The sequence below is a fragment of the Haliotis asinina genome, chromosome 4 (assembly GCF_037392515.1).
Source record: "Haliotis asinina isolate JCU_RB_2024 chromosome 4, JCU_Hal_asi_v2, whole genome shotgun sequence".
NCBI classification, from domain to species: Eukaryota; Metazoa; Mollusca; class Gastropoda; order Lepetellida; family Haliotidae; genus Haliotis; species Haliotis asinina.
In genome coordinates, this window is record NC_090283.1 from 28,380,639 (window position 1) to 28,398,484 (window position 17,846).

The window sequence follows — 17,846 nt, forward strand, 5'->3', positions numbered from 1 at the left end:
CAAGTAAACTCGACGACCCGTGAAGATCCGTGAAGATCGTAACATGTCATCTTACGCTAATTGCGTAGATCCATGCTCATGTTGTTGATCACTGGACTGTCTGGTTCAGAGGCGTGTATTTACGGACCACTGGTGAGGGCGACGTGAAAAACAGACAAACAATAAACCCGTCGTACATTTACTTTGCTAGGGAACTTTACTATCCTGCACACTTATAAATGAGAACCACATGTTAGCATTTTGTGCTGTAGAAAGAGTTTATTGACCGAAAGTAGAACAAAAGAAAAAGATACAGTATTACACAATGTACCAAGACAATTTCATGCATGGATATAGTTTGATGTTTTCTGTTGGTGTTTTTGTACTGTTTAAATATAAATCGTGATAGGTTCGTAAGATCTGATGCACTGATAACGTTTACTGCTCAAAGACATTTTGCATCTCCATTGTGGTACAAGCAGTAGCATCTCGCTTACGTCAGCAACCAGTCAAGTGACACCACAGGTGGGAGGAGGCTGTGTATTAGTCCGCAGTTTTAAGTGTGTTTTGATCCACAATAGTCATGCCAGGTATTGCTTACGTCATGATTCCGTTTAACAAAGTGACAAATCACCTATGAAAGTGAACGTTATGAAATGTGTAGAGCTTTACTGTCTAATTCCCCATCAGCTTTAATACTTGCAGCTGATGCTGTGGGTCCGTGTATTGTTCAGATATTGTGTACTACTGTTGGTAACAGACATATTCATCTCTCTTACACTTTATAACGTCCTTTACCTGTTCATGATTTACTGTTGTGACTATTGTACACTGTATCTTCGTGAATGCTCACTCCGGTGGTGTATGGGTTTGTGTGAGCGGGGTAGATTGTACTAACTATATGCGAACTGTTGTAAATGATATTGTGTTTTCCTTGTGTGTGATCTGTTTTCTTATCACTTTTGTTTGTAGAATAGATATCTAAGTACCTTTCCTTTTTCTAATATAAGACAGTAAATTCATTATGTTCATTATTTTTCTCCATTATTTTTCATTATTTTTTTATTTGTGTGTGTGTGTGTGTGTGCGCGCGCGCGCGTGTGTGTGTGTGTGTGTGTTTCAAGTGGGATGATAATGCCTGCGGTGCGGAGACAGCACGAACACGGCGACACACAGAGAGCTAGTTATGTTACTAGTTGACTGTGAATTCAGCTGTGTGCGCCTCAGGCACGAGACTACTGCATTGTATTCCACCCGGCGACGCCGCGGTTCAATCACCCGGAATCTACATCCTGTTTGACTGGATTTCAATGCAGCTTGAACACATTTCTAAGAAGTCGTTATGTTTTTGTGTGCTTAAACTGAAGTCGTATACATTATAAAGCATACTTTGTCGGTTGTCAGGGTTGCGTGTTTCCCCAGGACTTGCGTAACAGTCAAACCTCACTGAAATACGTTATCTGGATTTGCGATTTTTCCCTGGACGTGCGTAAACTTTCCTGAAATGTGTTGTCTGGGTTGTGTGTTTTTCATGGACGTGCGTAACGATCAAACTCCCCTGAACGACGTTTGTAACAAGCGACCACTGGAATGTAAATACTATTTCAAAGAAGTCTAAAGTATTTACAAATTATAAAACTAACGTTTCCTCTAAAGGTGGCACCTATAACAGTATGGTAAATCTTACATATTTTAGCCCAATTCTTAAGTCAGCTTAGGAAAAATACTCCCTTGGAAACATTTGTCATAGGAATTTATTAACAATATTTGATCAAAGATCATCTTCTAGTAATCTAACATCACGATATAACAGAATGCTTCTTTTCATATTATAATAGTGACATGTCAAGAGAAGTTTACATGCTCGTACTCTACTTGACTACTTATGCGTGTCTGTACATAGATGTGTATCTAAGCCGAAGATCTGTCGCCATGGGAACCTCACACTGGTTCGCTCTGTGTCACCCAACGGGAACCGAACAGGCCCTGATTTCACCAGCTGTGGAATAACAATGTTATCACATCAGTTTTTACAGATTAAAAACCAGTGTCTATGTATGAATGACGTGTTACTGAATACCTATAATTGCTTATGTTATCTATGCCACAGTGACCTTATTGAAATTCAGATTCAATCAACAACTCAAACTGAAGGATAAGAACTGCGTGAATTCACTATAACGGTCTTGTTGGACATTTTTTAACACTCGGCCTACCATTGACCTTGGCACAGTAGCTGTCATCGGGACTGGCGGTGCAAGCCTGCACGCTTGGGTCGGCACTGAAGATGTCACCTCCGGTACATGTGGCATCCTGTTTCACACCACCGCTACACGTATAGTACAGGTTACAGTTGTCGGGGTAGGTGGTGGGTCTTGGGACAGCTACACGATCAGTTGTACAGTCACATGGGGACACATCTGTAACAAGCACATTTCTAACAAGGACCGATACACACACATCAGATATGACTGTGGTGGATATAATGAATGCAGGTTTCATAAAAGATTCTGATAGTCAGTATCTTTGCATCTATACAGACGGCCAAGGCACTATTCAAAGTGTTTAAGCTGATATTGCTTGCCAAAGGCATGGCAACAGAATCCGCTATGATACACCGTAATATCTTCACCAAGCAGTAAAGTGCTGCTTCAAACATCCAGAAGCACCTGTGAAAAACGACCCACAATATACAATTCTCATCAACTATCTGGTTGCCAAACTCGCTGAGGTGGCTGATGCATGCCATTAGTGCGTAGATATATGCTCCTGATATCAGTCATCGGGTTTTTCGAACACATATATTTACAGACCGCCGCTGTGTCGCTCAGATTGGCGTTGACACAACAAACGCAACTGTATAAACCTTCATAAAATCATTACACGCCAGGCTTAAGTGGACAGTTGTCAATCTTCAGCTGTAAACAATATATACACTCACTGAGCAATGTTTAAACACTTGCTAGAAATTGAAATAAGTCCAGTAAGTGCGATCGAGTTTATGTCGTTGTTCCTGGTATGGGACTCCCGTCAAAGTATGGAATGTAATACTAAGTTAGGGGGACGGTACTTTTATCTTGGTATTTGTAATGCATCACCCTTTTCCTGAAAATTAATTCTACTGTTATCTTGAGATGACTGCGTTATCTGAAGCGGAAGTCGAACATCAATGACCAGACATGCGCTACCTATGTTAGGTACAGGTCGATAAGCAATCAGTAACGTAGGAGACTTTAGTATAAACCACCATGCTCCACTAATCTACAAGCATAACGGATTTTGTCAGTTTTGTACTGTGTAGTCGTTTCGTATCTACCTGCAGCGAAGGTGACGTTGTCACATCCCTTCAGATGGAGTGTTTTCCCACCGTTGTCTATGAGGTAACAGCATGAAGCAGCATCACTCGAAGTTCCATTACATGCTTGTGGCACTCCACAGTGTACGGAGGAGGAGGAACAGTCTTGCTGAGTTAAGTTATTGTGATAAATTGAAATGTTTTTCAAAATGATCTGCCATGCATCCTCCAGCGTGGGATTACATGGCTTTGCTGTAAGAAATGAGAAAAACGCTGATATAAATCTTTTATATGTAACCTCCGTAACCTTTACCTGAAATAAATAAATAAATAAATAAATAAATAAATAAATAAATAAATAAATAAATAAATAAATAAATAAATAAATAAATAAATAAATAATGGGAAAATGTATTCATACATATTATTGGAAACGAGTCTTCTTTTATAAACGTAATATACACATGAGCATTAATTAAGCACCACTAAAAATAATTGTCGATTGTAACAAAAAGAGATCAAAACAGAGCAGTCAGCCAGTTATATCTAAATGCACATGTATTCTCATTGCTTTCTTATGGACGCATCAATGCGTGAACAGTGCTAAAATTGAACTTTTTTGGACATGCCGAGGCGTAGGCTTTCTGGAAATACCAGATGACATATTATTGGTATGCATGAAACTGGTTTGTCCTGTCACATCATTGGTTCCAGATTAAATATCATTCATACTGCCATTAGTCGCCTTGCAAGGAAACATGCGGCCACTGGTTACGTCAAGGATCGTCCACGATCAGGAAGGTCGAGGAAGACCACTCCCCGTGATGGCCGTGCCCTAGTTCGCCTAGTGAGACACAGGCCCATGACCAATGCCAAAGACCTCAGAGTACAATGGAGAGTGGCTGTTCGTCTCTCAACTAGCACCATCCAAAGGCTTAGGCCCCCTGGACTCCGTGCACGTCGTCCAATAAGACGTCCTTTACTCACTGACAGACACAAGGCTCAACGTATGGCGTGGTGTAATCCACGGTAAAACCACAATCTGAGGACATGGCGCAGGGTCCATTGGTCCGATGGAAGCAGTTTTCTTCATCGTGTTACTGATGACTGTTGGCGAGTGTGGAGGAGGAGTAATTAGGCTTATCAACAGCAGATGATCCATGCAGCTGAACCCTTTGGCGGTGGCTCTGTAATGGTGTGTAGGTGTATCTCTTATGACTGTAGGCTGAATCCTATCACCATGCATGGGACACTCAATGGTCAGATATACCAGCTGGAAGTACTGGACGATAATGCTAGGCCCCATCCTTCCAGAGCTGTTATCGCATACTTGCAGAACAACGCAGTTTACAGATTACCTTGGCCTGCGAGAAGCCCTGATCTCAACCCAGTTGAGCATTTATGGGACCATCTGGGGCGTCAAGTTCAAGTAAGGGATCCACCTTTTTAATATTTACAGGAATTATGCCAAGTTCTTCATGACGAATAGCAGAGGATTCCAGTGATGCGTATTCAGCGTATTTAATGCATGAGGAGGAGGGTTGCAGCAGTGTGCAAGGGGAGGATACACCAAATACTGATGTCACCATTACTTTTGGCTTAGGATTGAACAGTGAACGTGTTTTGAGAACTTTGTGTAGGTTGGACCACAGACATTGTCTGTGTGACCATGGTTTTGGACATGATTATTGATAACGACTTTAGTACCCCCATATGACCGTCCATAATTACAGTCAAAAGTAGCAGGTGTGTTGGTAGTTGATGGATTGATACTTTACATGGTTCACTTAACGAAATTATAACCATGTGTTTGGTTTCCATATCATGAATGACCAATGTGTTGTGTTAAACACAATCTTATAGCATGGAAATGGGTGGTGCTTAATTAATGTTCATGTGTATATTCCCAGCACTGATTCCCATCACGTTCTTGGACGTCACAGGCTCCTCGTGATTATTTTATGTTTGAAAGTTATCTAATTAGAAAAAGTGAAACGGTAGGAGAAAGTGCCGTGATTCAATAAGGTTTCTTTAAGATGAACAATAAATCACTGACAGAGTTTGACTTTACGCCGCTTTTAACAATATTCCTGCAACATCACGGCGGGGAACAACAGAAATGGACTTTATACATTGTACCTATGTGGGGATTTGAACCCAGGTCTTCGGTGTAGCGAGATAACTTTTTCACCACACCGCCCCGAAGAATAAATCAAAAACGAATTGCATGAAGAGAAAAGTATAAGCGATAAGATGAGTTATCATCATGGTGTCATTCAGTTAATGAACCCTGAGTTTCTACAAAATTACGAGATCGTAATCCCAGGAATGGTAAATGTATACTTACAAGATATGTTCACCATGGATGTCATGTTAAGGATGCCAAAGTCCCCAGTCGCCTGACACTCATACTGCCCCGAGTCCGAACATGTGGCTCCTTTCTTCGTCAGTGCATACTGTCTCCCACTGACTTCAATACTAAACCCATCCTTCACTTGGATGCCGTCTTTGAAAAATAACACCTCATATATGATTTCATTTCCAGTTATCCTGCACGGGAGAGACAGATCTTCTCCTTCAAAGAAGGACACATTAGACATTGCCAGTGTTGGAGGAAGTAACGTTGTAGTCGGTGGTGTCGTTGTTGTTTCCGGTTCAGTGTTTCCAGTAGCCAGAATTCCGACGACGGCAGCCAGTCCAACAACAGAACCGACGGCAAAGCTTGTTCCAATAATTGTACGTTTATGTTTCAGGAGAAAGGAAGATGTTTCCCGAGACATCCGCGAACGTAACTGCCTTCTAGCTTTTCGCGCTGCCATCTTTCTGCGTTCTTCAAGAAAACTAGAAGAAGACAGTAAGTTTGACACGTTATTTATGCATCTGATGCAATGGGTAAATGTAACTCTCTAGACAGGAAACGTATACAATATTCGCTCAAACGCTCTTGAGTCTCTAAACAAGCTCAAGAAAGTCAGTGAATTATTGGATTTTTGGAGTCTTGGTTGAGTCGCCTGTGATACTAGTCCCAATAAAATCACACCAGGAGATATTAGGCGCCAAAATCCACCTCCTTGATAATCTTCAGTGTATACGTTGTATACGTTGCGACAAGTCTCCACTATTCCCTGGGTGCATTTGCGGCTCGGCTCAATAATTTTGTTACCTCCTTTTGCTGGCTCCGCATTCTTTCAGAAGCCAGTCAAATATTAGTCAGATGTTAAACCGATCTTGTCAGTGTCAACAAGACAACGGACGCAGCCGCGAAGGTTTGATCGCTGTGCAACTCACATGTAGGGTTGAAAATCATACAGCAAATTGACAGGTCTGAAACCTTCAAAATATATGCAAGACCTCCTTCGACCTCTTTAAGAGTTCCTCTGCAACCACTGTGATGACAAGTTTAATCGTTTAGATAAAGGAAGCGAAAGTGATTTCTGATGGAAGCCTTGTGATTGGTACGTTTAACTTTCTAGCGTAGATACCTGGCTGGATAAAAAGCCAGGAAAGGGAGGTAATAAAATATTGGCCCGAACCTTAGATACATCCAAGGTTTTGATTTATCGGAACGAATACCATGGAGGTTATCGAGGATGAGTACCCATGTGGAGAATCGACCCCAGTGTGACGGCGTTATCATTACTACTTACCGCCTTGCTGTTCTGCCAGTATCCCTATCCTGTTCTTGCTGTTGCCTAAGAATAGAAACACAAACAAATTTTATTCCTGAAAAGCTTTTGTTAAATCAACATGACTATTCTAGTCGTTATATACAGTGTCCGCGGAAGGGAAAAAAACGTTCCTAAAACGCATAGTCCCAAGAATGTTGCGAATGGTGTCTCTCAAGGAGTCCTACCGCAAGGAGTCCTTTCCTTAAAGTTGTGTTATTGTTCTTGCGATAAGCAAGATGACTAAACTTAAGTGTTCAGCGACAATCTTATGTTGTCAGTACCACTCCACTCTTCCTGTAGCTCTATAGGGGACACCATAAACCATTAAAAAACTATTTAATAATACCAGGACAAAGAAAGGCGTCCGCTTTCTTTCTTTTAACAGATGTTACTTTGAGTAAGGATTGAGATGCCACCCTGTGTTGCTGCCCTTCCTGGTGTTTAGATGTCGTCCTCACTCACCTTCCTGGTGTTTAGATATCGTCCTCACTCACCTTCCTGGTGTTTAGATATCGTCCTCACTCACCTTCCTGGTGTTTAGATATCGTCCTCACTCACCTTCCTGGTGTATAGATATCGTCCTCAATCACCATCCTGGTGTTTAGATATCGTCCCGCGGAACTCACCTTCCTGGTGTTTAGATATCCTCCCGTGGAACTCACCTTCCTGGTGTTTAGATATCGTCCCGTGGAACTCACCTTCCTGGTCTGTTGTCATCATCAGCACTCCTGCTATAGAAGGAAATAGCTCATTAAAACATAAAAGGTCGAAATTTATAACACATGGAAAGGTGATTTTTAGAAAAATATACTATTGCTCTTACGATAAGCACGCTGAAGTGGGTATTTAAATATCCTCCCGTGGAACTCACCTTCCTGGTGTTTAGATATCGTCCCGCGGAACTCACCTTCCTGGTGTTTAGATATCCTCCCGTGGAACTCACCTTCCTGGTGTTTAGATATCGTCCCGTGGAACTCACCTTCCTGGTCTGTTGTCATCATCAGCACACCTGCTATAGAAGGAAAAGGCTCATTAAAACATAAAAGGTCGAAATTTATAACACACGAAAAGGTGATTTTTTGGTAAAAATATACTATTGTTCTTGCGATAAGCACGCTGAAGTGGGTATTTAGATATCATCCCGTGGAACTCACCTTCCTGGTCTGTTGTCATCAGCACACCTGCTATAGAAGGAAAAGGCTCATTAAAACATAAAAGGTCGAAATTTATAACACACGAAAAGGTGATTTTTTTGGTAAAAAAATACTATTGTTCTTACGATAAGCACGCTGAAGTGGGTATTTAGATATCATCCCGTGGAACTCACCTTCCTGGTCTGTTGTCATCAGCACACCTGCTATAGAAGGAAAAGGCTCATTAAAACATAAAAGGTCGAAATTTATAACATACGAAAAGGTGATTTTCTGGTAAAAAAATACTATTGCTCTTGCGATAAGCACGCTGAAGTGGGTATTTAGATATCATCCCGTGGAACTCACCTTCCTGGTCTGTTGTCATCATCAGCACACCTGCTATAGAAGGAAAAGGCTCATTAAAACATAAAAGGTCGAAATTTATAACACACGAAAAGGTGATTTTTTGGTAAAAAAATACTATTGCTCTTACGATAAGCACGCTGAAGTGGGTATTTAGATATCATCCCGTGGAACTCACCTTCCTGGTCTGTTGTCATCAGCACACCTGCTATAGAAGGAAAAGGCTCATTAAAACATAAAAGGTCGAAATTTATAACACACGAAAAGGTGATTTTTTGGTAAAAAAATACTATTGCTCTTGCGATAAGCACGCTGAAGTGGGTATTTAGATATCATCCCGTGGAACTCACCTTCCTGGTCTGTTGTCATCAGCGCACCTGTCATAGAAGAAGAGAAATACTTATCAAAAGATGAAAAGTCGAAATTTATAAACAGCACACACAGAAAGGCGATTTTGTTTCTTTTAAAACTATGCTATTTCTCTTACGATAAGCAGGGTTAAGTGAATGTGTACATATCATCCCGTGGAGCTCACCTTCCTGGTCTGTTGTCAGCAGCACTCCTGCTATCGAAAAGGTCTCTAGAACAAAACATGAACATGTGACCCAGGTGCATATATGCAGACAAACGGAGGCTAAGTTCAGAGGGTGTTAGTTTTACGTGATAAAGTCTATTTTAAACAAGACACGATCCACATGCAGCAACAGGAGAATTCATGACAACTTTATAAGACACTGTCATGCACTTCATTTGTTCGTTTAGTGATGACATTTAGTGATGACCTTCAATATGCTTGGTCAAACTGCAGTGTCGGGGCTGAACGGGGTAGTGCAGCGGTATTAGCAGGACAACCAGTAGATCAAGGTTGAACGTTTACAGGCAATTCTCAGGCGTCGCATAACGTTTTATATACAAATTTCACTTGACGGGCTGAACTGAGATGTAGTTAGACTCACTCAGTCATGCATACAGACGACTACACCTTACAGGACCACATTTCTAACAATTAACAACAATTAACAATATGTTTACATAATCAGCATGAACAATAGTCATACAACCTGTTTGAGATTTGGAATAACATTACTGCCATTACTTGGAATTAACACTACTCATACAGTCTGTTGTAGATGGGAAGACGCTAAACAGTTATAAAAATTAACAATATGCTCTTATAATCTGTGTGAGATGGAGAGAAAACAAAACTTTTCAAGCAATTAACAATATTCACACAATCTCACTCTCTCCTTCCGGTATTCCCCTCCTGTTGCGTGAATATTGCTAAAAGCGGCGTAAAACCATACTCACTCATACAATCTGTTTGAGACGGGACACCAGTAAACATGGTCTGGTTTACATTTTGCAATAACTGCCAGGTGTAAACAGAAACCGAGTAATTAGGACAATGACATTACCCGATTGTCATGCTTCATAAATTTGACAAGCATTAATGTGTTTACTTGACTTAGATCGAAATGGCTAGGAAGGTCAACGTCCCAGAACCAAGTGACGTTAAAGGTCTTCCCATCCTACCTAAATGAAGGCACCCCGATTGGTGTATATGGAGGGTCTTCATCATGGCATGTACCATCAATATGTGGTGAGTTTTCAGTCGTGTCAAGGTGATCTGGTAGTTCCCTACAGGATGAAGGAATGCTAATGCATGTATTAAAAGTAAATTGTCATGTTCTTGATGCTCTTTTATTATGTCTTTATCTATTTCGGCTCATTGTAACTGGCAGCAGGAGCAAGCAGTAAAGAAAAAACCAGGGTACTATGTAGATTGTTCATGTGCTCAATCCTCTGGCTGGATAGTCACCTGTAGTGACAGTTGGTGCATGGATGACTTACAATGTAAACATTAACTGATTGAACTTCTATCTGTTTAGACGATCTAATAAGTTCTGACAAGGATGAATATACAGGTGTCGGATCGCTGCCTCTGATGTATATAGCAACATACAATAGTTAGAAGAATATGCAATTAGCTAAGAGTAAATATTGCCATGACGTATATGTCTATTTTTATATAAATGAGCGTCATGCTGTGGCTTAGTACTATCAGGTACGATGATCTGAATGTTAAACAACGAACGTTTTATAAGTTGGAAACTACATTCAAGAATCTGTATCGGAAGCACGGCACTCGCGAAATAAAGAACTTGTTATCCATAAAGATTGTTCAATGTTGTGCGATGATCTGTATTTCAGAAGACAGTTGCTGTTGTTGTTTTCGTCATGAACAACACCCGATAGATATACAAGCTACAAAAGAAACTTTGCATTCGTAAACTTATTTATTAATTTTAAAAACATAACAATGATGAAATGTTTTCATACAAAATTTAATGGGTGGTGTCATGAGAAGACCGACCGGTAAATGTCCATGACTAGTTTCTTGGTGGAGCAAGCACCAAGCAACAGATCACACATTCAATAACAGGTATGTAAACCATGAATACTGAGAAGAGCAGTGAATCACGCACTGAGTCGGCGCATACTGTCTATATATGGGCATATATATTGTTGAATGATATGTAGCTCCGATGTCAAACCACTAAAGTATCTGCTTCACTGCCTGCATATTGCTACATTTAATGTCACAGATCTAAAGACGAGAGATACCGTGACCAAATTCTTGGAAGGTTCCAAGCGGTGGTCTGTGCTGTCTGGTACCTGTGCCGGTGATGGGTCAGCCAAGTTCATTTGTCTTGGTGTTGTGACGTGTGAACGTCCCATACGTGGGTGATGGGGAACTGTCTGGTGATGCCATGTCGCCATGGTGTGCGGTTCATTAATCGTCTATTGTTTTTTTATCATCAAACAATAAAGTTTCCCAAAATGGACAGCTGTGTCAGACTTTTCCGTGCTCCATGCAGTTAATCGAGATACATATGCAAGATCATGTTACACGTGCCCATGCCGAAAAACTGACGTCACAAAACGTAGCACGCGCTTTAAACATCTGACTTTGTGTAGACATGTGTAATGTCAGTTTAATCTGTTTTATTCACATGATGAAAAGGGTCGGGGAAAGAGTATTTACAACAACAAATTTCAGCTCAAGGAACCATTAAAAACAGACACATAAACAAAGATAGATAGTTAAGTGGAAATGTTATAACGCAAAAAGTTGAGAGACAGAAAGCTATAGATGGCGGCCATTTTAAATTAACCCCCCCCCAAATATGTCAAATATTTTCTACATCCTTCAGCAACACTCAGAAGTAAACGAACTATGATTATGTTGATAGTAGTAAAAATATCCATGATTAACCTTCAGGTGTTGTCGGACAGCAAACCAAATGTGGAGAAAATGCTTGCATGCCCCCACCACATATAAAGGCCTGTAAAAACCCTGATACCACAATCTGAGAGTATTACAGGCCCTTTCATGAGCCCAAAACATCATACTAACTGAAAATCGTGTCAAACCAAATCAGTACTGGGGAGGCTACGATTTCAATTTTTTCAGTTGCCTCCTCCTGGACTATAATGGAATAGTTTTGATTTGCTCTCATGATGTTGGAGCACATATTTTGGTTTCCCTGTTGCATACTCCCTTCGCGTGGACTAATGTTGAATGATTAAGTGAGTGACTGTCTGAATGAATGATTGAATGAATGACACTACATCAGAAATTTCTCCAGCTATTCGCTACGAGAACCAGTAAATACGAATTCCAACATTTGCGCATAAAATGCGCATAAAACGAACACAAAAGGCTGACCTCAAATTCAATGTATACTATCAGTCACAGATCGCAAGTAAAATAATAACTGCCAGTGTTATCAAAAGTTATATCTTTCCATGAAGACCAATTTCTTTTTAAATGATAAAACCTTTCGGGTAGAAACTTATGAAAAATGTTTTTTTATAAAGGAAACAATATTTAAATGTGTTTCGTGTATCAGTGCAATATCCACAGAGCATAACGGGAAGTGGTTCATTCATACCACGAAGTTAAAAGGCAATACATGTATATACGACTAAAACAAAGAAACGCATAGCTGAAAACTGTCACCAATTTATACACTTAAGGTTCAGTAATACGGAGTTTTCATGAAGAAAACCTGAATGAGCATTAACGGTCCAATGCTGCAAGAAATTGCACGTCACAAATGACGTGAGCGTTATCATGCTGAAAAATGACGTTCTGGCGGTTCATGAAAGGAAGGAAGTGAGACCGGATGATTTCATCACGGTAACGTCGAGCTGTCAAATTGCCCTGGTCTTGAATGAGATGTGTCCTGTCACTGTATGAGATGTCAGCCCAAACCATGATACTTCCGACACCACATCCTATACAGAATTTGCAGCGTAGTGTTCGTTACGACGTCGATATACACGTGTTCTTCCGTCGGGACGTCGCAGCATGTAACGTGACGCATCACTGAAGATAACAGTTCTCCCTTGCAATGGCTATGGGAGATGTTGGCGACATCACTGTCAGCTTTGTTGCCGATGCTGACATCTCAGGACAGGTCCTCGCAATGGTCCTCTGGAACGAATACCAGCCTCACGTAAGCGGTTCCTCACAGTCTGATCAGAAAATGTTCTGAGTCTTGGCACTACCGATGCTGTGGAGGATGCTGTAGTGAACCTGTTCCGCAAATGTCGAAGCCGAATAAACCTGTCCTGAGCGGGCGTGGTTTCACGGGGTCGACCTGACCTGGGGCGATCACATGTTGGCCCTTGCTGCTGGTAGCGATGCCAGTCTTTCTATGGTACTGTGTGACACATTCAGTTGCCTTGCAATCGCAGACAGAGACTCCCCAGACTCCAAATGGCCGATCGCATTGTTGCGCTGAGCATCAGTAAGTCTAGGCATGACTTTAACACCAAAGTTAAGATTGTCAACTGTCCCAAGAGCGTTCAAGCCCCCTGACTTCTATTGGAAATGATGCTTGGAATGTCCGTGCAAAAGGAAAAGCATGAATTTCTTCCCGTTCACAATTTATTGCATTTATTGAGGAAAACAGATTTTGGTGCGTTTTGGCGAGTTGTCCTCAATGACAACTTGAGTAGTAATCAATGTTGGAAGTCACACGTGGACAAACCAGCCATAACTGCTAAACTTATTAGTACCAGCTATAAAATAAATGATTTGTTAAGACGATTTCGTATATGTCACATGTTATCCTTTCCTTTTAAAGGCGATGATTCACCTATGTGTATTCCTTGTCAGTGACAATATACCATGAAACACCTACTTTTAAACATTGCACAAGCACAACAAGGACTTGTTGAAACCTACTGGAAAGACAGTGGATGAAAACCATTTTCCACAACACCCGGCGATCAGGCCATGTTTCAGTGTTAAGTAAGCACACTCTTTTAATGGAAAATGTGACAATCGTATCGTACTTCCTAATCTGAACGACGTTTTAGCATTGTGTCTCGAATTGCATATCAATGCACGATTGTCAAAAGTTCAGTATTACTGTTATTATTATTATAGGACATTTATACAGCCCACATATCCAAGCAAATATTGCTTGCTAAAGGGGCTGGTATTTATTTCCATCGATCACTGGACGCCACAGTTTCATAGTATTATCAGTCTCAACTCCCTGGGAGGTATACAGCTCTTGCTGCCACCTGGCGGACCGAGTTTATTGTGGCTCTCTCATACAAACAAGGTACCAACTTCACAGCTGGGTGAACTGGGACACATAGTCACAGCACTTGTCCAAGGTTACAGCACGTTGCTGTGCCCGCAACTAGGTGTCTGCACGCATTCATATGGCTACCATCTCGTCATATATCAACGGATTCGTGTGTTCTTATAAGTGCACAGGGTTGTGTACTGCACTCTAGGGGTTGTAACAACACGGAAAGAAACTTCACAAAAAGTTGACTCCAAGGTTTTTACACCCGGTCACAGTTGGGCTCGATCCCGACACCTCAACCTCGCTGGATCACTAGCCCGGAGCTTCGGACAGCTCGCCCACCACGCCCATTACTGTTTCATTGATTATGATCTGAGTATAATTAAGTTAACGCATTCCTACCTCGCTGAAGGTACTTCCACTGGTGTATGAGGGAATTCATCGTGTTGGAACACAGCCGTGTTACCTTCTCGCAGCTGTCTGGAAGAAAAAGTAACTGTTGCCACATCCTGTTGTGACATTCCAACCTGTTCCTTTCATTTTTTTGTGTGGAAATCCAGATGCCAATGTAATATCACCTGGTATAGTATTACACACATGAATTAAAGCACACAATATGCGATTCATTAAAACACACAATATGCGATTCATTAAAACACACAATATGCGATTCATTAAAACATATAATATACGATTCATTAAAACACACAATATGCGATTCATTAAAACATACAATATACGATTCATTAAAACATACAATATGCGATTCATTAAAACATGCAATATACGATTCATTAAAAAATACAATATACGATTCATTAAAACACACAATATGCGATTCATTAAAACACACAATATACGATTCATTAAAACATACAATATGCGATTCATTAAAACATACAATATACGATTCATTAAAACACGCAATATACGATTCCTTAAAAAATACAATATACGATTCCTTAAAACATGCAATATACGATTCATTAAAAAATACAATATAAGATTCATTAAAAGATACAATATACTATTCATTAAAACATACAATATGCGATTCATTAAAACATACAATATGCGATTCACTCATTATGCCCTAGAATAATAAGTGTTTGCTTTAGTTACAATACTTTGACTTCACAGACGTATCTACGTTATATATATCTATCAGAATAATATAGGAACACTTTCACAGAGTACCTGCACCTGAGTTAACCTGCCTGCGTGCCACCACCGTACTCGTTTAGCACAAAATATGTCCATATGTCCTCGTACCTTGGTGACGTCATTTCCAATGATATATGTGGGGGTCGTGGTGATGAAAGACCTATACGTGTCGTGTTTCCACGAGGCTCCTGCGGCTCTTATACCTCTCAAGATTCAGCTCTTGATACATGTCACAAAATACTTTCCATGGCTCTGTGGAGTGTGCTGGAACAGGAACGTTTGAAGACTAACAACCACGCCACACCCTAGTAATCTGAACATAGCGTTGTTTACTGCAACCGACCGTGTTGGTTGATACGATGCTTTGATACGCGTGACTGATATAAATTGGTAATTACATGGCAGGTAGTTTAAACGAAGAACCTGCAAGAGTACATGTTACTGTGAATACTCCCTTGACTTAACTCGAATATACCTTGGTCCCTTGTTGCGATTACGTCGAATCTTGGATAATTCGAATAATGTACTGCTACTTCTTTATAACGGAGTTAAACTCGACATTTATAATTAATCTATATAGTTCTTAATAATCAGATTTATTCAACAAAGTTTTTTTCCTCCGAATCAGACATTGTAGAACTCTCATTGTTTAAACAGTATGTTCATCAATTTGAGTGAGTGAGTTAAGATTTAGAGTCACACCGGCAATACTTCAGCCATATCATGACTTAAGAAGTTATAAATTTATAATAAAAACAGTTAAATTATAACTAGCATGCAGCATTTACGTTAAACATTTTGTTATTTACTGGACAATATGAAAACGGGCTGGACATCACCAGTAACTGATCATCAGTTTGAGGACGTACATACTGAAAACAGAACTGACATATAAATGATGGCTAGCTTGTAGCCCGTGTAGTTTGTATTGTCATAAAAATAATAACGTATGGTCATACATATTTGGTAAATGAAATCTTAACTGACCATCCAGGGGAACATCACAATGTCATCTTTTAGCTTCCTGCGTTGATGATGGTATCTGTTTGCCGTCCTTCTGTTCAGGTAAATTACTGTATTTGTGAGAGATTAATTTCATATTACTAAATTTGTGATCGTCCTTATATTTAGTTTCAAATTACAAACACAAAGGAATCGTTTAAGGAGATGGTAATTGGTTGTTTGAATAATACTGTGTTGGTTCGTTGCTCATTGACTGCAAGAAAATGAGTCTTATTAAGTGTTTGTCATCTGAGATGCTTATCTTGTATGGCTGTGTATACGTATATCAATAAGATCGTTTCATACAATCAAACATTATTGAAATACTACAGTTAAGTCATGCATAACTTACCTATAACTATTTACTATCCTCATATATAGTGATTCATGAACATTTGCCGCTCCCATGTCAGGTATAAAGGAAGAGATTTCTGAGACAGTTATATGAATACACACAATTCAAACTAGGTTATTACTACTAAACAATGGCACGACAAGCTCTGTTCCCATCTCCACGAAGGTATGTATCTCTGCATCAACTTGTCTGGTCTCAATGAGAAACTTTCTATCGTTTCAGTTGACAGCTGTGTGTGTTCTTAGTTTGTCTATTGTTCCAGCTTCAAAAGCTGAAATTGAAGGACGATCACGGTGAATTGAAGGTTGGAAACGCATTTAAGCGCACAGATGGCCCAAGTTTCGTCAGTGAGGTTCTTGCTAAGAATCTCTCAGTGACTTTAAAACTTTGCGTAGATGGTTCAAAATCAACGCTGAAACTGTAAACCTAAAGCATGGCGATATAGATATATTTGGATACGTAAATAGGCCATCATTGAAGGAAAGGCAATGTAGACTTTCGGCTGACAGCTGATGTGGAAAACCATAAGCTTGATGACACGATCCAGACAAACGACAATGTGGTTTGCATTGTGATGGTCTGCATGCAGTGAATGCGTATTAAAGAAGCTTTGATGAAATATTCATTTCACAACTGCATGCTTCAAACCAAGGTCCAACCTCCAGTTGGTAAATCAGACGGCACCAGCTACCCGTACAGTACCTTTTGAACAACCCGAACAGTTGATTTGTTTGCAGAGCAGCTATACCATCGGCGAGTACATTTTTTGTGAATATCTCAGTTTGAATGCATTGACCGAAGCTAAAATCTTGACACAGTGGCTACATAACCTCATATGGCCTACAAATACACATTACGTCACATGATTTCAATTAATGACGGTGTAAATACGTCGAAAGTGGTCATTTTTTCGGCTTTTCCGATTCCGCGCGACAGACATGTCAAGAAATGTTTCAGTTGTCAATAAAATACAATGTGTCATGACAAAATGACTAGAGGCTATTATCCACGACCATTCAGTTCATCAGTCAGAAAAGTCGATTTTATGAACATTTGCTACTTGAACATATCACATTTTTTATATAGTTTGGGACACACTCTCTTCTTGGATCGACTTCCTGTCGGGGAAATGGTGGCTGACAACGGCCAACTTCCGGTTGAGCAGAAACAGCGTTTACCACCTGTGTGTATGCCTGTGTCTGTATGTATGTATATGTCCATACAGAAACACAAGTCTCATTAGCCTATTTAGACAACGACCTACATTTCAGCAGA

The 17,846-nt window shown here is 40.2% G+C and overlaps 1 protein-coding gene across 1 annotated transcript; it reads right to left on the reverse strand.

Moving 5' to 3' along the window:
* Positions 1-664: 664 nt before the first annotated feature.
* On the reverse strand, positions 665-15,448 carry LOC137282420 (uncharacterized). The gene is made up of 14 exons (XM_067814167.1): positions 15,323-15,448; positions 14,453-14,530; positions 8,974-9,018; positions 8,789-8,815; positions 8,617-8,646; positions 8,442-8,474; positions 8,097-8,126; positions 7,922-7,954; positions 7,641-7,673; positions 6,922-6,966; positions 5,622-6,115; positions 3,296-3,526; positions 2,196-2,399; positions 665-1,978 (listed from the first exon to the last, which is right to left on the reverse strand). Exons 1-14 carry the CDS (start codon positions 15,334-15,336, stop codon positions 1,941-1,943), a joined length of 1,335 nt encoding a protein of 444 aa, XP_067670268.1. The 5' UTR covers positions 15,337-15,448; the 3' UTR covers positions 665-1,940.
* Positions 15,449-17,846: the final 2,398 nt, after the last annotated feature.